At 36.9% G+C, this 25,972-nt stretch overlaps 1 protein-coding gene across 9 annotated transcripts in view; it reads right to left on the bottom strand.

The window, feature by feature from the left end:
* PMS1 (PMS1 homolog 1, mismatch repair system component) overlaps nt 1–25,972 on the bottom strand; it is an 87,101-nt gene that overhangs the window by 52,646 nt on the left and 8,483 nt on the right. For 7 of the 9 annotated variants that reach the window (XM_044241154.1, XM_044241156.1, XM_044241157.1 and 4 more), the window contains 3 exons: nt 17,956–18,138; nt 8,621–8,744; nt 2,980–3,143 (listed from right to left, as the gene is read on the bottom strand). In XM_044241154.1, coding sequence (XP_044097089.1) covers nt 2,980–3,143; nt 8,621–8,744; nt 17,956–18,138 — 471 coding nt within the window. The remainder of the gene's footprint in view (nt 1–2,979; nt 3,144–8,620; nt 8,745–17,955; nt 18,139–25,972) is intronic. The other 2 variants (XM_044241150.1, XM_044241153.1) reach the window with 1 other exon arrangement.

Below are 25,972 nucleotides of genomic sequence, written 5' to 3'. Positions count from 1 at the left end.
AAAGAGTTAAAATACTAGTTTCAGACATTATCACGCTGAGAAAAACTTTTAATTCTAGGAAATAGCTACTTTATAAATGAAAATATACACAGCAGGACCTCAGAGGAATTCAGTTATTACAACAAAAGCTGAATACTATAGCACTTTTTAGGGAATGGCTCTAGCAATTTCTCCAAATAATATCTACTTTAAATAAAGTCACTGAATCCACTTGTAAATTATTTCCCTTTAGCTGTCTCATTATTCAATATGCTTTCAAGGAACATGGTGATGAAAGAAGAAAAATACCTCTTTCTAACATAACCATACTGGCAAGAACATCAACATTATCAGTATTCAAAGAATGTCTTGGCAGGTTAAACCTTCATAAAAAGAAGGAACACTATCTAATCCAAGATGTCAAAATAGCAATAGTACTTCTCATATTATGTGCAATATGATTGTTTGTTTCTAAAGAAGAAAAAGACTTCAAAAAAAGATGTCAATATCGTCATGTATAAATATTAGGCAAAAGCAAAAACTTTTCAGAAAAGCATATAAAGAATGATAAACATGTTTAAAAGAAAAAGGCTAAGAGCAGAGCAGGACTCAATGTTCAAAGAGATTTATGACATGTGCCACTTCTATTCTGGGAGGTTTAACAATATATTTCAACATCTGAGTTAGAACAGTACTATTAAGAAACAAAAGTGGAACAATAACTAGTACTAAGAGAAAAAAGCTTGAAGATAGGTAGCTTATTCTAATTCAGTCCTTGATTTCCTTGTGTAATAATAGCTAACACAATTCTACATTAAGACTTTTTATAATCTTACATTATTTTTACTGTATAATATTCTCAGCATACTCTTCAGGATTTGAATTGCATCTGAAATTACTGAAGGGTATCAAGGGACTCGTGTTTGTTCATTATCAGTTGAGATGCACTGTCGTCCAAAAATAGTAAAAATGCAGCATTTCATAAAATACTACTTTCCATTCTCAAAAGATAATGCATGCACTGATGATCTTAGAGTGGTTAGGAAAATTTATATAAACTTATTCAAAACTTAGAAAATATGCACTTGACTTTTAAGTACTCACTTCCATTACATAAAGCAGAAATCTGGGTTTAATCTAGTATTATTTTCTCATACTCAAAACTTTCCTCTTTACAACTGCTTTTCTTTTAGAAATATGTAGTTCCTATCATCATATTTTATCCTTTTCCATATGCTTTCCCTTCCTGATTCTTCTGTCCTTGATCTTTTTTTAACTTGGGTACATTTAACTTTTAATTGCTAACTGTCCTTTGGATCAAGAGGTCATGGGGTTATTTATACTAGCAGGATGAGCCTCCATCTATCAACATCCTGAGGAATCACAGCACGGTAGAGCTGGAAGAGATCTCAAGGTATCATGTGGTTGAGCCCTACGGCACCAGGAACAGGTGGCTGACTAATCTTAATGTTCTTCTTTCTTTTTTGTTTTTTTTTAGGATGATCAGTGATTTTGATCATAAATATTCTATCACAGCTTGGTTTAATACAGAATCATCTCAATAACAAGTAGACACAGAATAGAAAGAAAACTGGATGAAAAGGGATTCTGACCTAGTACTATTAATTGCTATTAAAATATAGAACAATTTCTTTGATTACTCTGAGTGTCAGGTTCCTCATACAAAGAAGAGATAATGCTGTCTAACTTACAAAGTTATTATGAGTGTTCTGAAACCAGGAACAGAATTATATAAATGTAATATAGTGTTAAAACGGGAAAACAAGACAGTAGGGTATAAGGAGCCTGCACTCTTTAGGCATGTTAAGTTTCAAATCCCATCTCAACAATTTGATAGCTGTGCAATCAAATTTAATCTCTTTGAGTTCAGTTTAGAGGACAACATAAGTTAATATGTCTACCTCACTTAGTTGTTGCTATGGATTATGGGAATTTAATGGACTTAGGATATGTTGTAGCATTGGACAGGCCCTCAATAAATGTTAACTCTCAACTCCCCATGAGGTTTCCGTAATTCTGCTGTGTGGTCCTGCTCTCCTTCCATTAACTATTTCAAGTGCACATGTGGAACTTTACGAAAAAGAAAATAATCACAAAATACATAAACTTTTCTTCCCACCAAGATTCATCAAGCAACAAGAGTTTCTTAGTCAGCCTTGCTTTGAAAAATGGAAAGGAGGTAGAGCTTCCTTAAAAAAACAAAAACAAAAAAACCCCCAAAACAAAAAATCTCCTCCAAAGAAAAAACAATAACAGAAGGTGAAAAATATCACTAAATTGTGAACTCCTTAAAGGAAAACCTGTCTTACTCATCTTTATATTTAGGAAGGACGCAAACATTTCTTGGGGATGCCTGGGTGGCTCGGTTGGACAACTGCCTTTGGATCAGGTCATGGTCCTGGAGTCCCGGGATCGAGTCCCACATTGGGCTCCCTGCTCAGCACTGAGTCTGCTTCTCCCTCTGACCCTCCCTGCTCCCACGCTCTCTCTCTGTCTCTCAAGTAAATAAATAAAATCTTAAAAACAAAACAAAACACTTCTTGGGTGTCTCCTGGCAGAATCACTGATTTCAGTAATTACGAAATGAAAGGTTCAATCAGATTTCATTTAGATATCAGATAAGAAAGTAAAGATGCTCTTTATAAAGATAAAACTAAAGAAATGTGGATAAATTTTTTGCAAGAAGACTTTACACATCTGATTTAGATAAAATACACTGTCCCTTTATAATAATACCACATACCAAAAAATCTTACAGAAGCATAATAATGGGGACACCTGGGTGGCTCAGTAAGTTAAGTGTCTGCCTTCGGCTCAGGTCATGATGCCAGAGTCCTGGGATCAAGCCCCGTCGGGCTCCCTGCTCAGCGGGGACCTGCTTCTCCCTCTGTCTGCCACTCCTACTGCTTGCTCAGTCTCTCTTTCTCTCGCTGACAAATAAATAAATAAAATCTTTTAAAAAAGCATAATAATGCTTACCTTGTTATGTATAAAAACAATCCGTAAGTCAGGCTTAAGTAAACCATAGCTTATGAGGAGATCCTGGACCTTTTTAATTTCATCTTTACATTTTTTAGTAGTTGAGTAGAACTGCTTTCTTACAGGGAGATTCTTAAACAATTTTAAAGCAGTTACAGTTGTACCTGTTGGCAGATAAGAGAAAAGCACATCTAGATGTGAAAAGAACTTCAGAGACCTTCAAATCCATATACACCAGTATTTAACCCCTTCTAGCACTTGTGTCTATTCTCATTTTAGGTCTCATAAAGCATTTGTTTTTACAAGAAAAAATTCTGAAACTGTTCTTTATCCCCGCAATCAACACATGAATTACCAATTAACAGACAAAACTTCTTGTCCAAATCTGGGGAGGCCATTAATTATAAGCCACAGCTTGTTTTCAGAGATGTCAAAATTTGACAAAACATGCATCTTAGAATTGACTAAGATATATTATCTGAGACCTACAGTATTCAAGTTACCTAATAAAAGCTTATTCAATATCATCACGTGGATGTCCCAAAGCCACCTCAAACCAACCACACCCAGAACTGAACTCATTATTTTCCTCTTTGAGTCTGATACTTATACCTATTCTCTTTCTCATGTAACATGGACATCCAACAGTTTCCAAGACATATACTCTAGCTTTAACTGATTCTTCCCTCTACCTCTTACTACATAAGTCTTCTAGGCCTATCTATTCTATCCTAAAAATCTCTCTCAAATCTATGTAAAGTCCTTCTCCTTCCTTCAAAACTTAGTTCAAGATGACATGTCTTATAATAAGATATAATTTATGGTATTACAATGTTCTACTGGTTAATTTTTTAAGTAACATAATAATCATCCTCTACCTAAAAAGTTTCAGTGGCTCACTGTTGGCTATAGAAAAGGTACAAACTTTTACTTTCAGTTCCAGAAATTTCACTTGGTTCTTTTAGAGTTCCATTTCTCTGCTGAAATTCTCTACCTTTTTACCAACTTTGACTATCTTTTCCTCTAAACTCCTTAACACAGCTGTTTTAAGTTCCTTTCTGCTAATTCATACATCTAGGTCATGTTTGTGTTTGCTTATATTAACTATTGTTTTTCTCTTGATTATAGATCCCATTTTATGTTTCTCAATATTTTTGTTTTTGCCAGATATTGCATACAAAAATAAATACTGAAGTGGATAATATTTTCCCCCAGAGAAGGCACTTCATTTCCTCTGTCAAGCAGCTAGAGTGACGAGAGGATCTCTTCAATATAATTAGGAATGTATCTGGGTTGGAGCTGAGCTGTCCCTTTATTTAGCTCCAGTTCACTTCTAGTTTCAAATGTCGTTAAGGATGGAATTAGGTCTTCTCCTCTAGCAAGGTTCTGGGATCTAAGCACTGCAAGACTTTAGGATCTTTGTCGATCTCAGTCCCCACTTTCTTTATCACTGTCTACTCAGCAAAAGTCCTGATGAGATTTGGCATCCAGGGTGAACCAGCTGTATTTGAGGATCACTTCCTCCCATCGGTCATGTCAGTTCATACATGGCTGGTAAAATTCAGCTGGTTTCTTCTAGGTCCGTAAAAGATCCCTATCTACAACAGAGAGCACCTATGCCTCCAGATTCCGTTAATGCTCCCATGGATGCAAGGGGCCACTAGTCTCTTCTCGTCTAGGAAGGGGTATCTTTCTCTTGAACTTAGTTCATTTAACTTCTTTCCCCACTCCCCCAAGTTTTCATTTAAATTCTAGTCAGTTAACATACAGTGTAATATTAGTCTCAGGTGTAAGATTTAGTGATTCATCACTTACATACGAAACCCAGTGCTCATCACAACACATTCCCTCTTTAAAGATTTTATTTATTTATTTGAGAGAGGGAGAGAGAGCATGAGAAGGGAGAAGCAGACTCCCCAAGGAGCTGGGAGCCTGATGTGGAACTCGATCCCAGAACTCCAGGATCATGACCTGAGCTGAAGGCAGTGGCTTAACCCACTGAGCCACCCAGGCGTCCCCACATTCCCTCTTTAACAGCCATCACGTATTTAACTCCACCCAGGCGTCCCCACATTCCCTCTTTAACAGCCATCACGTATTTAACTCAACCACGTACCCACCTCCCCTCCGACAACCCTCAGTTTGTTTTGTGTAGTTAGGAATCTGTTTTATGGTTTGCCTCTCTCTTTTTCCCCTCTATGTTCTTCTGTTTTGTCTCCTGAATTGTACATATGACTGAAGTCATATGGTACTTGTCTATTTTATGGCATAGTTCTCCAGTGGATTGAAAAAAAAATACAAGTTTTTAAAGGTATGTGCTCTTTTCCTTCATCATTCCTCTCTTGCTGCAAGGTTAAACTCCCACCCCTTCTCACCTACCATCTTCAAACTCAAATGATAACTTCTCTGAAAAACTCCATAACCTTCCTCTAGGCAACTGGTGGCTTCTCTTTACTGCCACTACCTTTCTAGTCATCTCTGTTCCCTTCTACTTTGTGAGTCCCTTTAACTCATCTGTGTTCTCCACTAGCTGGGACAGGTGCAATGGCATATACTGTAGCTGTGGACAGATGGTGAGAAGAAGGGCAGATGAAAATCAATAAAGTCAAATATAAATGTATTTTTGAAAAGAAAAGGTATCTGTTGTTTTTTAAATTTGTTATACATGAAAGATCACACTGTAATTAATACGTATGTTGATAAATTATTGCTTCAGCAGATAAAAATGCTCTCTTAGAGCAAAATGAGAATTATCAATAAGCCAAGACTGTATGTTTGAGTAAAACTTAATGATGGAAAACTTTGCTGATTCTAAATGAACTGTGTACCCTTAAGAAAAGTACCAAGTGATACTGGCCAATAGGGAGGAGGCCCTAGTATACTATCATATTTTACAAGAGAACTGCTCACCTCTAACTTTAGCACATTCTACAAACACCAGAATTAAACTGCAGTCCTATAGTATGGCTCCCTGTTATATTTTTACATGACCCTATGTTATGCCATTTATAAAGGCAGCTATTTATATTCCTAATGCAAAGATGTATGGTTGCTTGAATATATGAAACCTTTCTTAAACTGGTTAATAACAAAGTTTCATTCTCCAGTTCAAAAAATCTTTCAATGCATGCACAATCATACCTAGCAGGGATTTACAAAGAACACGATGCTCTACTCTAATAACAGGGTAAGGAAAGGAACCACCCTGATTACTTTAAATATACTACTTTTGATATCTGAGAAATTCCTAAGGCAGAAGTACTAGGAGGTGCTAAAAGAACTTGTCCAGGAGGGTAAATCAATTTAGAAAGCTTATACTGATTAGGGTAAAGAAAACAGAAGTGATGAAAGAAAAAAGATAGGATTAAAACAAGTAATTTAATAAGTTATTGGTAAAAATGATTTAAAAGCTGGGGACTTATTTTTACATTTGTTAACTTTTAAAATGTCTCAAAATAGAAGTGACCAGAAGGGTAATTTAAAATGACATACTATTAAGCACACATATCATTTTAAAAGGCTAACTTAATCCATAAAACAAATACCTACACCCAAAAAACCCAGAACTAGAATCTCCAGTCAACTATTTTTAAACATTTTAAATGTGTTTTTTTAAAGGGTAACAAATTTTCCAATGCCTAAAAAAGATTTTGCTGTGAGCTGTCCCTGCATCTACAGTTAGGTTGTCTACAGGTATCTGATCTATCAGATGACATGAGGAGTAACTGCTAAGCAAGGATGTTCACACCACTGCAGAAATTAATCTACAAGAACCCTAAATGCACAGGTATTAATTAAGATGGCTGTACTGTAGTTTTATCTTACACAGAAAGTATTTAAATGGAAGTTGAATGGCAGCTGGTGGTGAAATGTGAGTCTGTGATTCAACCACTCAAAAACTATCAGCACTGGGCAATATAAATGTAAAAGGCTTTTAAAAGTATTTGCAGATTTCTATAATATGTCCATCTACAGCAATTTGAAACTAAGAGCTTGATTCTTTATTGCTTTCTTAGCCGGCCAACTATAATTAGGAGATAAAAATGAATGATGAAAGGCAATTACTAGTTTCAAGTATAGTTTCTTAAGAGGAATATGCCAAAGAAAATAAGGCTCATTTATTGACCACAGAAATTCTTTAATATGCATACTTAGTCTCAGTGAAAGTAGAAGACTAGGTCAGCAAAAAAAGAAAACTCAATCAGCAAATGGGCAAAGATCAGAGGGACTCCATATTTAAATATTGCTATTTCATACTTCCCATGGAGATGAACATAGGAAAGTATGAGAGGAATGAGTGATACAGAGCAACAGGCCATCCAGATTAGACTGGCTACTACTAAGATAAAAATAAATACATTCAAGTTTTAAAATGTGACTAGATTACTTCAAAGTACTCTACTGAACAGCCACACAAAAATCTCCTAATGGTTTCTTAATCTGAACTCCTAAAAATTGGGAGTCAGAGCATTTCTAGAACTAGACCATACTAAAAAAAAAAAAAAAGCAAGCCTTCTCTTTCCTAACCTTCAGTACATAAAAAGAATCACTATTTTTTTTTTTAATTTCTTTTCAGCGTAACAGTATTCATTGTTTTTGCACCACACCCAGTGCTCCATGCAATCCGTGCCCTCTCTAATACCCACCACCTGGTACCCCAACCTCCCACCCCCCCACCCCTTCAAAACCCTCAGATTGTATTTCAGAGTCCATAGTCTCTCATGGTTCACCTCCCCTTCCAATTTCCCCCAAATCCCTTCTCTCCATCTCCCCTTGTCTTCCATGCTATTTGTTATGCTCCACAAGTAAGTGAAACCATATGATAATTGACTCTCTCTGCTTGACTTATTTCACTCAGCACAATCTCTTCCAGTCCCGTCCATGTAGCTACAAAAGTTGGGTATTCATCCTTTCTGATGGAGGCTAATATTCCATAGTGTATATGGACCACATCTTCCTTATCCATTCGTCCATTGAAGGGCATCTTGGTTCTTTCCACAGTTTGGCAACCGTGGCCATTGCTGCTATAAACATTGGGGGTACAGATGGCCCTTCTTTTCACTACATCTGTATCTTTGGGGTAAATACCCAGTAGTGTAATTGCAGGGTCATAGGGAAACTCTATTTTTAATTTCTTGAGGAATCTCCACACTGTTTTCCAAAGTGGCTGCACCAACTTGCATTCCCACCAACAGTGTGGGTACACTATTCCATTTACTTGCACATACATACGAAGTTTTCCACAAATAAATATATTTTTATTATTTATTTAATCATAGCATCTTGATATGGTATGGTTTATTACCATGATTACCAAATCAATAATGTTTTACGCATTTCAATAAACTATCATTCTTCACATATAAAGAAAACACTAGTGATGCAACAATAGTAAAATTGTTCTTACAGTTTTACAGAAGGGTGACTAATCCATATTTTGTCCTAAGGCTTTTACACAGTTCCTTTTGAGAACATTTCTAAGTATTTAAGAAATGGTGACTAAAAAAAGGGTTGAATATTCAGTTGGAAGTAAAGTAGACTTTATCACATGACCAAACCTGAAGCAGCACATTTGAATTTAAGGGGTAACAATGTTCTAAAAAAAGACAAGAAAGGCAAAGATACAAAGCTACTCTCTTACCTTGACCAAGATGTGAAGGTTTTTGAGAAATTATGTGGCCGCTGCCATCTAAAACATACTGGGTGCTAAAATTATCGGAAGCTGTCCTTGTAGTAATTAAAACCTGGAATATAAAAAAAAAACACTAATAAAATTATTATTTTAGATCCTGTAGTGGACTCATTGTCCTCATTATCAAATCAGATTTAAAATAATTATAAATTTACTTAAAATTGAAAAAAGTTTTATACTTGCTAATCTCTTAAGATCACTTCTCTTGTAATATTCCCTTAGAGTTATATTAATAATAGGCTAACATTTTTTTCGAGGGCAAATCACTGATATTCGAGTATTTAACTTTAATTAAAATACTCATACACAAATCAGTATATCTGATATGGCTATTTGTGTTATATAACTTATATCTGTAAAACCAATATTTTGATTGCATTAGGGAAACTTACTTTTTAAAAGACAATTCCCATAAATTTGTTGGTAATGTGAAAAATCCTTTTGTAAAATGATAATTCCCTCCCCTTTTATATTCTGTATAAAACTACACTTCTTTTAAGCTAATGGTTCAAGGAATAAAAAAATATAAATCATACACATATTTATGCACAATTTTTCTTAAAAACAAACAGAACCATTTAAAGGTAAATTTTCTATTAATTGAAAAATACTTTAGCATTAAGGCATGTATGTATAAGAAAGTATTTTACTGACAATGAATATATTTCCTTAGATGTTAGGGACAGAAATAAGAATTTAAGAGTATCTGCATTCAGGGTGCCTGGGTGGCTCAGCTGGTTAAGCCTGTCTTTAGCTGATTCCTAGATGAGCGACAGGCTTCCTCATCAGCTGGAGTCTGACCATTCCTCTCCCTCAGCCCCCTACCCAACCCTGCTTGTGCTCTTTCTTCATATCTCTCTCTCAAATAAATAAATCTATTAAAAAAAAAAGTCTGCATTATCTATTTTTTGAGATGAGTAGGAGAGTATAACAACAGTAAACCACTCCAGTATCAGAAAATATCGTAGTTGGAGAGTGGGGATGTCCTAGCAAAGCACAGCGGTTTCAGAAATGGGTGGCCTCCTCACACATTTTGTGAGCAATGATGGCACAAAGCTGGAGCAATCTTTCTTGGCCATTCTTGGACTCAGCAGAGCCAACTATGTAAATCAGGAAGAAGCCATAAAGATTAGCTCCACAGGGGCGCCTGGGTGGCTCAGTGGGTTAAGCCGCTGCCTTCAGCTCAGGTCATGATCTCAGGGTCCTGGGATCGAGCCCCGCATCGGGCTCTCTGCTCAGCAGGGAGCCTGCTTCCCTCTCTCTCTCCCTGCCTGCCTCTCCGTCTACTTGTGATTTCTCTCTGTCAAATAAATAAATAAAATCTTTAAAAAAAAAAATAAAAAAATAAAATAAAAAAAAAAAAAAAGATTAGCTCCACTGCTGGAACTCATCTAGATTCAGTTGGATCTACGCTGGATTTGATGGTTCTACCTCCCTGTTCTAAGCATGCACTAACTTACATATGGCTACAGAACACGTGGGTACCATGCAGGAAATAGCAGTCACCCCCAAAATGGCTTCTCTAGCTCATAATACTAGTAGAATCTATTATATTCTCTCTAGGGGTAATGTCCATCAAATCCTTACCAGGGGCATTGCCTCAAGCTGCCATTTCCATAATAACTGTTCCTCAAAAAAGCTGCAGCTAACATAAAGTTGTGAGCATCTATATAATCTTAAGTGATTTTTCTACTTCTTCCAAAAATATATTCCATGGTTCAAAAGTTGTATAATTTTGAAGGTTTTCCTGATAACTGACCTTACTATTCCCTGCTCCATCCCAATTCTATTCTATCCAGTAATGATTTTTTCTAACAAAGTTTAAAACAAAGAGTACAAAAAATTTCTTTCCTGAGTCTAATTTAACTACTTTATGATTGTCCCTTTAAAAATAATTCTAAATTTAATCAACCACTTCTCAAAAATGCTAAGGTCAACTAAATTCTACTTCTATTCTCCAAAGAGCTAACCACCTAGCCTAAAGTTGGAGTCATTGAGCAAAAGTAGCCCTGAACTCTGAGTTCTAGTACTATCTATGCCAGTGGCTTGGTTAGATGGCCTTGAATAAATGATTACTCTACCATCTTCAAGAGGAAGGCAATGATAAGATGAAGATGATGCTGCTTTACAAGGTTACATGGGTATTTGTTTTGACTACTTACAAAGCATTTCATAGTTATTAACTTGTTCATTCTTTAAACGTATTAGTTAACAGTAAATACACTCTAGCCTAGATGAATAAACTGATATGCTAAAAATCAAAACAGGATCTCACTGGTCCCATTGTAATAGTTACATTAGAGTAAAAAAAAAAAGAATACAGTATTATTTTAGAATGTTAAATTCTTTTAAAATTAGAACGTGTTGGGTACTTTGAAAATTTATCTCAATAGGAAATGTTTTGCAATTCACTGTGAAAGACAGCGAAGGATAACACATAAGCATGTTTCACAAATGCATGAAATACAATGTGTTCCTCAGAGGAAGGAATTGTATTTCAAGAGTTCATTTCATCATATGACCCTGTGTCCTGGGCAGGAAACCTTTTTTTGGACTAGGCACAAGCTTAGAATGTGTTTGCTCTGCAGGAGCTAACAAATTTGAATCCTTAGTAACTCTACCATCGGATGCATCTCTAACATTACAAACTATTACTTGTGCTTCTTACTAGAGATATTAATGAACTGTGGCAGAATGAATCTAGCGGTGTCAAAAGAAGAATTAAATAAATTTATTTTAAGAATTTTTAAAAGTTTATTTTAAAATTCTCAGAGAACCTTATAGGTTATATTAGCTATCAGCTATTAAAAACTGACTTTTCAGTCCAATTATTGAGTTTCAAGGGAACTATAATACTAACAAAAAGTTAAATTACACAAAAGCATTTAAACTTTAAATAAGCATAATGTTTCTCAATATTTTAGATAAAACTAAAATTTAAAATTTAGGATATGGCCTCTTAATTCATGCAAAACCAAAACAAACAAACAAAAAACCTCTCTTGGCAAAAATTCATTTAAGATAATTTTGTTAAAATTTTGTTATTTTTTTTGCTGACTTTTGGATGAATACTTTGACACAGGAAACAGGAGTCTGAAAACTAAGGCAAATGGTCTTCATGATTCAGGAGAAATATCAGCTTTGCCTGGATCACTGAAACGCCTTTTCCTTTCTGGGTGTGAACATGCCCACCTGTGCCGAGATTACACTAATATAAGGGCTCTGATGTCAGAACTTCTGCCGGATAAGTCACTCTGGGAGACTAGCAACAGGGAAATCTTGGCTCTGACTTCTCTCCTTTTCAAGAGTTCCATTACCTGTGAGGAGGCTGCACTTAGAAAGGAGGACACCCCGCTGCTTCAAAAATTTCTTAGAAACCAGGATACCCCACTGCTTCAAAAATTCCTGTGTCTATTCCAATTAAAGCTCTATCACCATGGCTTTAAAGAACACAGGATGTATCCTACAGTATGGAACAGGAGGGAGGAAATTATCAAAATGATTCTGGGGCTTCCTCCTATCTTTTAGATAAGAGGGCCCACAATTAAGGAAGTCCCAAACTTTTATATTCAAAACAGAATCATACAGCTTCTGATTTTGCCCCCCTTTAAGCCATGAGGTTTAATGAAATGTAAAACAAAAATGAACCTAGAAATAGTGCAGACGATCATAAGGGAAGGGAGAGAAAACTGAATGGAAGAAATCAGAGAGGGAGACAAGCCAAGAGAGACTCTTGATTCTTGGAAACAAACAGGACTGCGGAAAGGGAGGTCGGTCGGGGGATGGAGTAACTGGGGGATGGGCATTAAGGAGGGCACATGATATGATGAGCACTGGGTGTTACAGGCCACTGAAGAATCACTGAACACTACATCTCAAACTAATGTTGGCGGTTAATTGAAATTTAAAAAAAAAAAACCACATATCATGTTATCCCATCAAAAAAATACACACAATGAACTTCATGGAGCAGAATACTACCCAGCACAAGGTAACCACTTAAAAAAAAGTACTCTCTGCCCAAAGATTTTCAAAATAAATTAGAGCCTTTAAAACAAATACGTGATGTCTATACGCGAAATTTCAGTTCTGAGTGAAGAATATTCATTAAATTTAAAAAGTGATCTTTCCTCCCCAAAAAGCACTTATTAATAACTATACTTCCTCAATAAAAATTTTTAAATCTAATTGACCTTAACAAGCATATATTAGTTTCTGTATTTCTGAAACACTATTCAGAATCCTCCCACATAAGTTCCAACTTGACTACTCCTTGATATCATCTACTGAGCTTACGGCTGCAGGCCTGAGTATATTATATTCACTATTTTAGTACGAGGTATTTTTAAACTAATAAATATCTCTCCAATCATACTAGTAAGAAGGCAGCATGAGCTACTGTGGTAAACTCAGTACTAGGAGACATGATATTGGAACTGAATTCTTGGCTTTGCCATGGACACATTATATGTCCCTAAATAGGTCACAATTTTCATATTCCATTTACTGCCCTGGGCACAGTTCTTCTAAAGTAAACTACTTAGCACAGCACCCTGCATACAACAGACAATTAAATAGTAGCTGACTGTTTATTAGACCATGTTTCAAAGTTGGGAGTAAGAAAACCTGGCATTTGGCTTCATCAGTCATATGAGACAGAACCACAGAAGATCTACATTTTTTGGTGGCTCACCCGTACCACAGATGGAGAGGGACACTGGGGAGCAGGAAGCTCACTGTGAGTGCTCCCGAGATGATCGCTTGTGATGGCAGAGCAGAAAGAGACATGGGGCTCTGCAGTCACAAACAAGGACTTGGCTGACCCTGGAGGGTCACTTTGGCCCAGAGATAGCATGGCAGAGTTGCTCTGAATTGGAATAGAACATTTATAATCCCTCACTAGTCAGTCACTGGATGTAGGTTGCCCTGTTCAGCTGAGGTAAGGGCAGTCTTCAGAGAGAGACTCCGTTTTGAGCTGCAGTGCCAATACCAGGGAGCTAGGGGAATGGACTCCGTCCTGATGACGGGGATCTGGCAGTGAACCAGGGTCCTACCAGGATCCCTTCTGAATCTAGATTTTTGATGATGCTTTAGCTTTCAGAAACAAGCAAACCCAAATCATCATTATGAAATCTGTGACGAAAAAATACATATTATAAGATTTCATTTACATCAAGTTCAAGAACAGGCAGAAGTAATCTATACTGCCAGAGGTCAGAATAGCTGTTACCTAGTGGGAGGGAGCAGGAGAACACCTTCGGGGGTGCTGATCATGGTGTATATCTTAACCTTGAGTCCATATACGTAAAATATGCACACATGTATCTATCTATGTGTGGTTTTCCCAAAGATTTACAAGAAAAGAGATTACATAAAATGCTGTTAATGTTTTGTAAGATAAACATTTGACTTTACAATGTATAAACTGAATATAATTTTTACAGTCTTATAGTATCCTGGTAGTTGACAATTCTTTTATTCCTCCAGTAATTCTGATAAATTATTTTAAGTATTTATACTCAAGGCATTCAAATGCCTCAAAAATAAAACAAAAGACAAAATGATAAACTTGGATATCAACTGGGCTTAAGTAGTCAAATAAAGAAACAAAATAGAGTACCACTGGACAGAGACTTGCAAAACTGCCATTTAAAATCAGAACTACAGTAAAGATTTGGATAAATCATATGGCTCATTACCATGTATTTTAAAAAGACTAAGTATAGTGCTGCCACCTAGTAGACAAAGCTGATAATAACCAATTTCAGTTATGAAAGGTTACATACATCTTAGAAAAAATACAGAAATGACTTTTTGTTTATTCATTTGTGGGTTTTCCCTTAGAGTCCACCTCTGAATAAAAGGAGATACTGGTTTCCAATGATATGGACTAAATAAGTCATGGGACCCAAGAGGCACAGCACAGAGGAATGTAATCAACAATGTAACTGATATATCAAGAGACGCTGGCTACAGTTGTAGTGAAGACAGCATAATGTATAAACTTGTCAAATCACTAAGTTGTGTAACTGAAACTATTGTGTCAACTACACTAAAATTAACAAATTAATTTCCGAAAACCCAGAAATGCTAAATTTTACGTTATTTAACAATACTTTGCCAAAATATACCTTAAAGACTACCAAGTTCAGAGGTGCCTGGGTGGCTCAGATGGTTAAGCATCTGCCTCTAGCTCAGGTAAGGATCCCATGGTCCTGGGATCAAGTCCCACATCAGGCTCCCCGCTGAGCAGGAAGCCTCCTTCTCCCTCTCCCTCTGCCTGCTGCTCTGCCTACTTGTGCGCGCGCTCTCTCTCTCTGTTAAGTAAATAAAATCTTAAAAAAAAAAAACAAAAAACTAACAAGTTTGGACAGCAGCTAAAAAAAAAAATAATAATCAAATAATTATGTTCTCAAACAAAAAAAGAAATTCATGATTTCTGGGACACCTGCGTGGCTCAGTTGGTTAAACCTTTGGGCCTGTAGCTCAAGTCATGATCCCAGAGTCCTGGGATCGAGCCCCATGTCAGCCTCTCTGCTCAGCAAGAAGACTGCTTCTGCCTGCCACTCTGCCTGCTTATACTTCCTCCCTCTCTTTCCCTCTCTGTCAAGTAAATAAATAAAATCTTAAAAAAAATAAATTACATGATTTCTAAAATAGCTAGCAGGAGTTCAAATAATAGTATGTGCTAGTACTTGGAGTTTCAGAGGTTCCCTGGTATAAATCTGAACCCACTTAAAAAACACACTTTCTGCAAGATGCCAGGGCTATAGGTTCCCGGATATGGTCTCTAAGGAGAAAGATGGGCAATGCCCAGTGAGCTGTACCCTCTACTTGCTCTTCCCTAAAATCTATTTGGAGACTCAGTGAACTCTAAATAAAGCAAGTGCTGGGACAGATACGGAAGCACAGAAAGAAAGGGGTATGCAAGATTTTGAATAGAGGTTTTAAGCAGAATGTGAAAGACCCCCTTCCTCCTTGGTAAGGTTTGTTTTAGCAACCTATTGTCCCCATAGCCTGATGGCAACACATTGTCTGTGGTCACCCGGTCTGTCAAAAGGAGAGACAAATGAGAAACGAAATGTACGGGGACTTTCCAGAGTGCTGTCCCAAGGAACCGCCAGAACGCCCTGACCCCAACGCCCAATCATGCCTGAATCAAATTAATCAATTAGACTCCTGTAACCATGCATATCTGCCTCTGTAGGATCGCTTCCCGCCACCGCTTCCCGCCACCCCAACCTTGCCCTATATAATCTGCTCCCCAACTTAGCCCGGCGCGCTCAGCCCACAAAGGCTGATGCGTCCGCAGGCGCCTGTGTGACCAATAAACCTCTTGCAATTTGCATCCAGTGGAGGCGTGCTGTTTGATTCTTGGGTGCGGCTCCAGGGTCTTTCAAATGCACTTAAGGACAAGGCTTTTCCTACTTTAGCAATAACATCTGGATTCTTCTTTTTATTTATTTATTTATTTGAGAGAGAGAAAGAGCGTGTGTATGCAAGTGGGGGTTAGGGGTGAGGGGAGGGAAGAGAAAATCTGAAGCAGACTCCCAGCTCAGCACCAAACCCAGCAAACAATGGGATCCATATCACAACAGCGAGATTACAATCTGAGCCAAAATTAAGAGTCAGACGCTTAAGCAACTGAGCCACCCACGGGCCCCTAGACGTCTGGATTCTAACACACAAGGGCCCCTAGTCTACCTCGGTAGTAGGATATCAAACTCTGCCACTTTAAAGACCAGCTCCTTCCCCAACCACAATTTTTCTTCGTTACTTCCGCATCACCTTACAGAGCTCCAAAAGACAAAAGTGAATACTGAGCAGGGGCTCTTTTCACAAAAAAATGGAGAAGATCTATTCCATGCCAGCACTTTAAGAGCAGAATGAAAGAGGGAAGACCACATTAAGCATGGAGATATATATATGACTGCAGTGAGAATGGATGAAAAGTAACAGTATCTCGTGTACATGCCACTTTTCTGAAACGTCAAGTTCTATCATTTGATTGTACCTGAGCATTCTCACCCAAGTAGAGATGGCCAGCAGAGCACAAACGCAGGGATACACAGCCAGTGGACACACACAGGACACAGAGACTATCACACTATAACATACAGCCCAATACACAGAATAATATAGTACAGCACAAAGAAACTAGTACAGAGCAGTGTGATCAAACACTACTAGATCAAGGTTCTAGACAGGCTTTGACACAAACTAGTTATGAAATCCAATGCAGAGGCAGTGAAATGTCATTGGTACTATGCAAAAAAGTTGGTCAGGCTCTGAACTGAGGGGTTTATAAACACTGAAAGCACCATAACCAGGGTCAGGAGAGCAAAGTTCTCAAACGCAATCCGCCTCTGACCAGCTAGGGTTTAGAGTAAGTCAAGTTAAGGGGCACCTGGGCGGCTCAGTTGGTTAAGCAGCTGCCTTCGGCTCAGGTCATGATGCCAGGGTCCTGGGCTCGAGCCCCACATCAGCCTCCCTGCACCATGCGGAGCAGCTTGCTTTTCCCTCTCCCTCTGCCTGCTGCTCCCCCTGCTTGTATTCTCTCTCTCTCTCTCTCACTCTCTCTGTCAAATAAATAAAATCTTTTAAGATTTTTTTTTAATTTGACAGAGAGATCACAAATAGGCAGAGAGGCAGGCGAGGGCGGGTGGGGGGGGAGCAGGCTCCCTGCTGAGCAGACAGCCCGATGCAGGCCTTAATTCCAAGACCTGAGATCATGACCCGCGCTGAAGGCAGGGGCTTAACCCACTGAGCCACTCAGGAGCCCCAAATCTTTAAAGAAAAAAAAAAAATTGTGGAACATAATGAATAGCATGGAGGACATCAGAAGGAAGGGAAAAATGAAGTGGGGGAAACTGGAAGGGGAGACGAACCATGAGACTACGGACTCCGAGAAACAAACTGACAGTTTTAGAGGGGAGGGGTGTAGGGGAATGGGTTAGCCCAGTGATGGGTACTAAGGAGGGCACGTATCACGTGGATCATTGGGTGTTATAAGCAAACACTGAATCACGGAACACTACATCAAAAACTAATGATACGTATGTTACTAACATAACACAATAAAAAAAAATGGAAAAAAAAGGATTAAATGATAAATTTTGTTATGTATATTAAAAAAAGGATTAAATGATAAATTTTATGTTATGTATATTCTACCACAATAAAAAAAAGTCCATACTTTTTGCCAAAAACTCCATTCGTTTTCTCTTAATGCTATCACTCTGTGATTATGAAATCACTAGAGAGGTCAATATATATTACCTTACCTCAGCTACACAACAAATTGATCCCAAGGCTTCTCCACGAAAACCGTAAGTTGTCAAATTTTCAAGATCTTCATGACTATTTATTTTTGAAGTATAGTATTTCACTGCCATTACAGGTGCATCAATGGCCTTGATACCCTCACCATTGTCTCGTACCTCAATTTTATCAAATCCATAGTTCTCCTACAAAGAGAGACTATTTTTAGTATATAAAGACAGTCAACTCTTACCCACAAGAAACACAAAAGAAACAATTGTGTCATTTATTTTTTTATGGAAACTTAATATTAAGAAAGTAAGAGTTCAAATTCTTAACTCTATTAATTCCTAACTATGGTACAATGGGCAAGTCCCTTGTTTTCCCTGGTCTCAGATTCAACGGTAAAAAAAAGAAGGTCAGTCTAATCTTTAAGGCTCCCTTGAATTGTTTCAGCATCATGGATACTTGTGTTTAAATTCACATTTATATTTGACTAAGAAAATTCTACTAAATTATATATACTTTTGCATATATAATCTCTCAAAAAAAAAAAAAACAAAACAGAATACTATCACCGTCAGCAGCTGGTTCTACCCACTAAAGAGTCTAGCAATTAACATTATTCATCCTGACTTTAATACTTTCTCCCTTTAATAACTTATTGCTTTCCTAAGAATTTTAAATATTTACCACATAATGACTTTCTAAAGTTCTTTTTGCAAACAGAGAACAGAAAGATGCTAATACACTAATTTGGCAATCTCTGTGAGGTCTTCATTTGAGAAATGAGGGCAAAAAACCCCCAAACTCAACTCATAGTCTAGTTTTCCTAATCTAATACTAGTATGAATACACACAAAAAAGAAAATCTAAATTCCTATATAGATCTTCTTATAATTACAAAGACTTTATTTAAAAATAATAACCAACAAAAACCTAAATTTATATAATTCTGTGTGTCAGTACTTTTTAGGTCAATTAGATATGCAAGGTAATGAAGTCTTATTGAAATCTTACCTAAGATTTAGTTCCTCATCTCTCTCTCTCAGTCAAAAATTAACATCCTGGAAACATTCTGGCAGCTTCATTTTTTTTTTTAAGATTTTATTTATTTATTTAAGATTCTATTTATTTATTTATTTATTTGACAGACAGCGATCGCAAGTAGACAGAGAGGCAGGCAGGCAGAGAGGAGGAAGCAGGCTCCCTGCTGAGCAGAGTGTCTGATGTGGGGCTCGATCCCAGGACCCTGAGATCATGACCTGAGCAGAAGGCAGAGGCTTTAAGCCACTGAGCCACCCAGGTGCCCCTGGCAGCTTAATTTTATAGAAAAATCATTAGCTACAGAAACACAAATCTTGGAATACAAATAAGAACTCCAGGCATCTGAGTAAAATAACACAAAGATTTGTTTAAATTTTTAAATTATATCAACTGTAATTAATTATGAAAATATTTCTAGTCAGTACAATTATTATTATACATAATCATAATAAAACAGGTCTTACTGTACAAAGCAAAATAATATAGTTTAAAACTCTACAAAACAGAAACTGATAAATATCAAGACACTAAAATATAAAGTCAGGTATAAATGTGTACTTTTCTAAGAGGAGTTCCATTGGCTTTCTAACAATAGTTTTAAAAACATGTTTTTCTTTCAGAGAGCTTTAAGAGTAAATGTTTGCCTAAGTAAGATTCATAAGTGAAATCTACCAAATATAAGTATCTAATCCGACTTATTATCAATTGTATTCTAATCAGACTGTACTATAGGAAATGCCTTAAAAAAAAAAAGCTGCCTTTCTTTGGGTTTAATGAATTTCCATGTTTATAGAGCTTACAATACAGTTGACTATGGAATGTCGGGATTAGGGGTACTGACCCACATCATCAAAAATCCACATATAACTTCTGACTCCTCAAAAACTAAACAGCCGGGGAGCCTGGGAGGCTCAGTGGGTTAAGCCACTGCCTTCAGCTCAGGTCATGATCTCAGGGTCCTGGGATGGAGTCCCGCATCGGGCTCTCTGCTCAGCAGGGAGCCTGCTTCTCTCTCTCTCTCTCTCTGCCTGCCTCTCCGTCTACTTGTGATTTCTCTCTGTCAAATAAATAAATAAAATCTTTAAAAAAAAAAAAACTAAACAGCCTACTATTTTTTTAAAATTGTTAATTCCAGTGTAGTTAACATAGTGTTATTAGTTTTGGGTGTGTAATATAGTGATTCAACAGTTGCATATATTACTCAATGCTCAACAAGGTAGTGTACTCTCAATCCCACTCACCCATTTCACCATCCCCACAGTCACCTCCCCTCTAGTAATCATCTGTTTTCTGTAGTAAAGAGTCTGTTTCTTGGTTTGTCTTTTTTCCTTTGCTCATTTGTTTTGTCTCCAAAATTCCACATATGAATAAAATCATACGGTATTTATCTTTCCTTGATTTATTTCACTTAACATTATACTCTCTAGCTCCGCCCATGTTGTTGCAAATGGCAAGATTTCACTTTTTATAGTTGAATAATATTCCATTGCATATATACACCACTTCTTGATCCATTCATCTATAAATGCACACCTGGGCTGCTTCCATAATTTGGCTATTTTAAGTAATGATGCTATAAACATAGGAGTGCATGTAGCCCCTTGAATTCGTGTTTTTGTATTCTTTGGGTAAATACCCAGTACTGTGATAATTACAGGATAGTTTTAACTTTTTTTGATGAACCTATATACTGGTTTCCATGGTGACTGTACAGTTTGCATTTCCGCCAGCACTGGGAGAGGGTTCCTTTTTTCCACATCCTTTCCAATACCTTTTGCTTCTTATTTTTTAGATTTTGGCCATTCTGACAGGTGTGAGGTGATATGTCATTACAGTTTTGATTTTCCTTTTTCTGATGATGCGTGATGTAAACATCTTTTCAGGTCTGTTGGCCATCTTAATATCTTCTTTGGAAAAATGTCCGTGCATGTCCTCTGACCATTTTTTAACCAGATTATTTGGGTCTTGTGGTGTTGAATTGTAACAACAGTTCTTTATATATTTTGGATACTGTTTACTGGAAATGTCATTTGAAAAGATCTTCTTCCATATGGTACGTTACCTTCTATTGTTTCCTTTGCTTTTTTTGGTGATGTAGTCCTAATAGTAGTCCCAATTATGGTGATTTAATCCCAACAGTTTATTCTTGCTATATTTCCCTTGTCTCAGGAGACATTATCTAGAAAAAATGTTAATATTGTTATGGCTGAAGTCAAATTACTGCCTGTGTGAGCTTCTAGGATTTTATGGTTTCAGGTTTCACATTTAGGTCCTTAATCTATATAGTTTATTTTTGTGTATGGTGTAAGAAAGTGGTCTAGTTTCATTCTTTTCTAGTTTTCCCAACACCCATTGTTGAAGAGACTGTCTTCTTCCCATTGCATGTTCTTGACTCCATTGTGGAAGATTAACTGACCATGTAATTGTGGATTTACTGCTGAGTTTTCTATTCTGTTCCACTGATTCATGTGTCTATTTCTGTGCCAATATCATACTGTTTAAATTTTTATTTATTTTTTATTTTTAACATATATTGTTTCAGGGTTACAGGTCTGTGATTCATTAGTCTCACACAATACACAGGGCTCAGCACAACACATACCCTTCTCAATACTGCTTTGATTACTTCAGCTTTTTAAGTCTGGAATTGATCCTTTTGGTTTTTTCTTTTTCAAGATTGCTTTGTCTATTTGCGGTCTTTAGTGGTTCCATACAAATGTTAGGACTGTTTGTTCTAGTTCTGTGAGAAATGCTATTGGTATTTTGATAGGGACTGTATTGTGTAAATTGCTTTGGGTACAATTTTAACAATATTTGTTCTCCCAACCAATAAGCATGGAAGGTCTTTCCATTTCTTTGTATTGTCTTCAATTTCTTTCATCAGTGTTACAAGTTTTCAGAGTAGAGGTCTTTCACCACCTTGGTTAAATTTATTCCTAAGTACTTTTTTATTTTTGGTGCAGTTGTAAAAGGGATTGTTTTCTTAGTTCCTTTCTATTGCTTCATTATTAGTATATGGAAATGCAACAGATTTCTCTATGCTGTTTATTGTGTAACTTTACTAAATTTGATTAGTCCTAGTAATTTTTTTTGTGAAGTCTTTAGAGTTTTCTACATACATTATCTGCAAAAAGTGAAAGTTTTACTTCTTCCTTACCAATCTGGATGCCTTTTACTCCTTTTTGTTGTTCGGCTGCTATGGCTTGGACTTCCTGGAAGTAGGCTGAATGAAAGTAGTGGGAGTAGACATCCTTGTCTTGTTCCTTACAGTAAGGGAAAAGCTGTTTTTCACCACTGAGTATGATGGCAGCTGTGGGTTTTTCAAATATGGCCTTTATTATGTTGCAGTATGCTCCCTCTAAAATTACGTTGTTGAGGGTTCTTATCATGAATGGATGTTGCTCTTTGTCCAGTGTTTTTTATCCATCTATTAAAATAAATCATAAGATTTTTATCCTCTTGATGTATCACATTTATTGATTTCCAAGTACTGAAAAATCCTTGCAACCCAGGAATAAACCCCACTTGATCATGGTGAATGATTTTTTTAAATGTATCATTAGATTTGTTTTACTAAGATTTTCTTGATGATTTTTGTATCTGTGTTCATCAGAGATGCTGGTCTGTGGTTATCTTTAATTGTGGTGTCTTTATCTGGTTTTGGTATCAGGGCAATGCTGGCCTCACTGAATGAATTTGGAAGTTTTCCTTCCTCTTCTGTTTTGTCAAATAGTTTGAGAAGAATAGGTCTTAACTCTTCTTTAAATGTTTGGTAGAATTCCCCTGTGAAGCCAGCTCATTTTTAATTTTTGTTTGTTGGGAATTTTTTGATTACTGATTAAATTTCATTGCTGATAATTAGTCTATTCAAATTTTCTCTATTTTCCTGTTTCACTTTCTGTTAGTTCATATGTTTCTAAGACATATGAATTTATCCATTTCTTCCAGGTTGTCCAATTTGTTGGCATATAATTTTTCATAATATTCTGACAATCCTTTGTTTTTCTACGATATTGGTTGTTATTTCTCCTTTCATTTATGACTTTGACTTTTTTTTTGAGGAATCTGACTAGTGGTTTAACAATTTTGCTGATCTTTTCTAAAAACCACCTCCTACTTTCATTGATTGTTCTATTACATTTTTTTAGTTTCTGTATCATTTATTTCTGCTCTAGTCTTTATTATTTCCTTCCTTCTGCTGGTTTTGGATTTGTTTGTTCTTTTTCTAGGTCCTTTATTGTAAGGTTAGGTTATTTGAGGTTTTTCTTACTTCTTGAGGAAGCCCTTATTGCTATAAACTTCCCTCATAGACTCACTTTTGCTTCATCCCAAAGATTTTGAAGCATTACATTCTCATTTTCTTTTGTCTCTCTCTCTATATTTTTTTTATTTCTTTTTTAGTTCTTGGCTGACCCATTCATTGTTTGGTAGCATATTATTTATCCTCCATGTAGCTGTGCTCTTTCCAGATTGTTTCTTGTGGCGGTTATCTAGTTTCATTGCATTATGGTCAGAAAAGATGCATAGTATATGACTAATCTTTTTGAATTTGTTGAGACTTATTCTGTGGCCTAATATGTGATCTATTCTGGAGAATGTTCTGTGTGTACTTGAAAAGAATGTGTATTCTGTTTTAGGATGGAATGTTCTGCATATATCTATTAAATCCATCTGGTCCAAAGTGTCATTCAAAGCCACTCTTTCCTTGTAGATTACCTGTCCATTGATATGAAGTGGGGTGTTTTAAGTCCCCTACTATTATTTGTTCCTTTCTGCTTGTTATTAAGTTGTTTTATGCATTTGGGTGTTCCCATATTGGGTGCATAACTATTTAAATTGTTATGTGTTCTTGTTGGATTCTTCCCTTAGGAGTCTAGTGTCCTTAGCCTCTTGTTACTATCTTTGTTTTAAAGTCTGTTTTGTCTGGGATGTCTAAGTGGCTCAGTTGGTTAAGCATTTGCCTTTGGCTCAGGCCGTGATCTCATCGTCCTGGGATCCAGCCCCACGCAGGGTACAGGGAGCCTGCTTCTCCCTCTCCCTCTGCCTGCTGTTCCCCTTTCTCTCTAATAAAAAGAAATAAAATCTTTAAAAAAATAAAGTCTATTTGTCCAATATAAGCATTACATCCCCAGCTTTCTCTCGACATACATTTGTATGAAAAATGTTTCTCCACTCCCCATTTTCACTCAACAAGTGTTTTTAGGTTTGAAACAAGTCCCATAGGCAGTAGATGGATGTGTCTTGGTTTATTATCCATTCCATCACCTTATGTCTTTTGATTGGAACATTTCGTCCATTTACATTCAAAATAATTATTGATATGTATTTATTACCATTTTGGTACTAGTTTTGTCGTTGTTTTTGTAGCTCTTCTCTGATCCTTTCTTTTTTTGCTAGTTTTTGATTTGTAGTTACCATTTGGTCTGTACATAACATTTTCTGCCTACAGCAATCTATATCAAGTGGATGGTCATTAAGTTTGAACCCATTCTTTCTCTCCGCTAATGTTACAGATACATCGTATCATATTTAATATCCTTTCATGAAACCCTTGACTGATTTTCACAGAATACTTTTTTAAATTGCTTTAGTGCTTCCTACTTTTGTTCCTACTTACGGTCTTTACTTTCCACTCAGAGAGTCCCCTTTAACATTTCTTGAAGTGGTGGTTTAGTGGTCATGAATTACTTTAACTTTTGTCTGAGAAACTCTTAATTTTTCCTACTCTGAATGACTGCCTTGATGGATCGATCCAGTATCTTTGGCTACCAGTCTTTTCCTTTCAGCACTTTGAATATATCATGCCACTCCCTTCTGGCCTGCAAAGTTTCTGTTGAAAAATCCACTGATAGGCTTATGGGGGTTTCCTTTGTATGTAAATGTCTTCTCTTCTCTTGATGCTTTTAAGATTCTCTCTTTATCACTACTTTTTGCTATTTTATTATGTGGCTTGGTGTGTGCTTCTTTGGGTTGACTTTGTTGGGGGCCTTCTGTGCCTTCTGAATCTGGATCTCTATTTCCTTCCTCAGATTAGGGACATTTCTTTTTTTTTTTTTTTTAAAGATTTTATTTGACAGACAGAGATCACAAGTAGGCAAAGAGGCAGGCAGAGAGAGAGAAGGAAGTAGGCTCCCTGCTGAGCAGAGAGCCCAATGTGGGGCTCAATCCCAGGACCCTGGGGTCATGACCCAAGCCGAAGGCAGAGGCTTCAACCCCCAGAGCCACCCACGCAGCCCATCAGCTATTTTTCTTCAAATAAAATTTTCCCCCCCTTCTCTCTCTTCTTCTTCTTCTGGGATCCCTATAATTCCAATGTTACTATGTTTGATGGAGTAGCTGAGTTCACTAAATCTTTTCTCATTCTGTATAGTTTTTTTTTCTCTCACCTGTTCAGTTTGATTACTTTCCATTACTTTGTGTTCCAGTTTGCTAATCTGCTCCTCTGCATCCTCTACCCTACTTTTCCATCTAGTGTATTTTTAATTTCTTCATCCATGGTTCACCATCCATCCATGGTTCTTTTTTACCTCTTTGTTAAGGATGTCAATGATGTCCTCCATTATTTTCTCAAGCCCAGTGAATACATTTATGATCATTACTTTAAATTCTCTATCAGGTGTATTACCTCTGTTTTTCTTAGGTTTCATACTGTGCTTGGCCCTGTTCTCTTGTTTGGGACATATATCTTCTGTCTCCTCATTGTGTCCAATTCTCTGTTTCTGTGTGTTAGGCATGTCATCTCTATCTCCTGCTGTTGAAAGTAATGGCCTTGTGAAGAAGTCCTATAGTGTCCCGTACGATAATGTCCCCTGTTCACCAGAACCTGACACTTCAGGGGGTGCCCTGCTGTTGTGTCCTGGCCACTTTTTCCTTGGCTGCAGCACTCTGCAGAGACTCTCTTTTTCTAGTGTGAGCAGTGTTTGGTCCCCAGCTAAGGTCAGGTGTGCAGTTTTAACAAAATGAGTGCTGGTCTGCAGCAAAATGAGACCTGCT

This window comes from Neovison vison, chromosome 3, assembly GCF_020171115.1.
Source record: "Neovison vison isolate M4711 chromosome 3, ASM_NN_V1, whole genome shotgun sequence".
In the NCBI taxonomy this organism is placed as follows: Eukaryota; Metazoa; Chordata; class Mammalia; order Carnivora; family Mustelidae; genus Neogale; species Neogale vison.
This window is presented reverse-complemented; position numbering and strand designations above follow the sequence as displayed.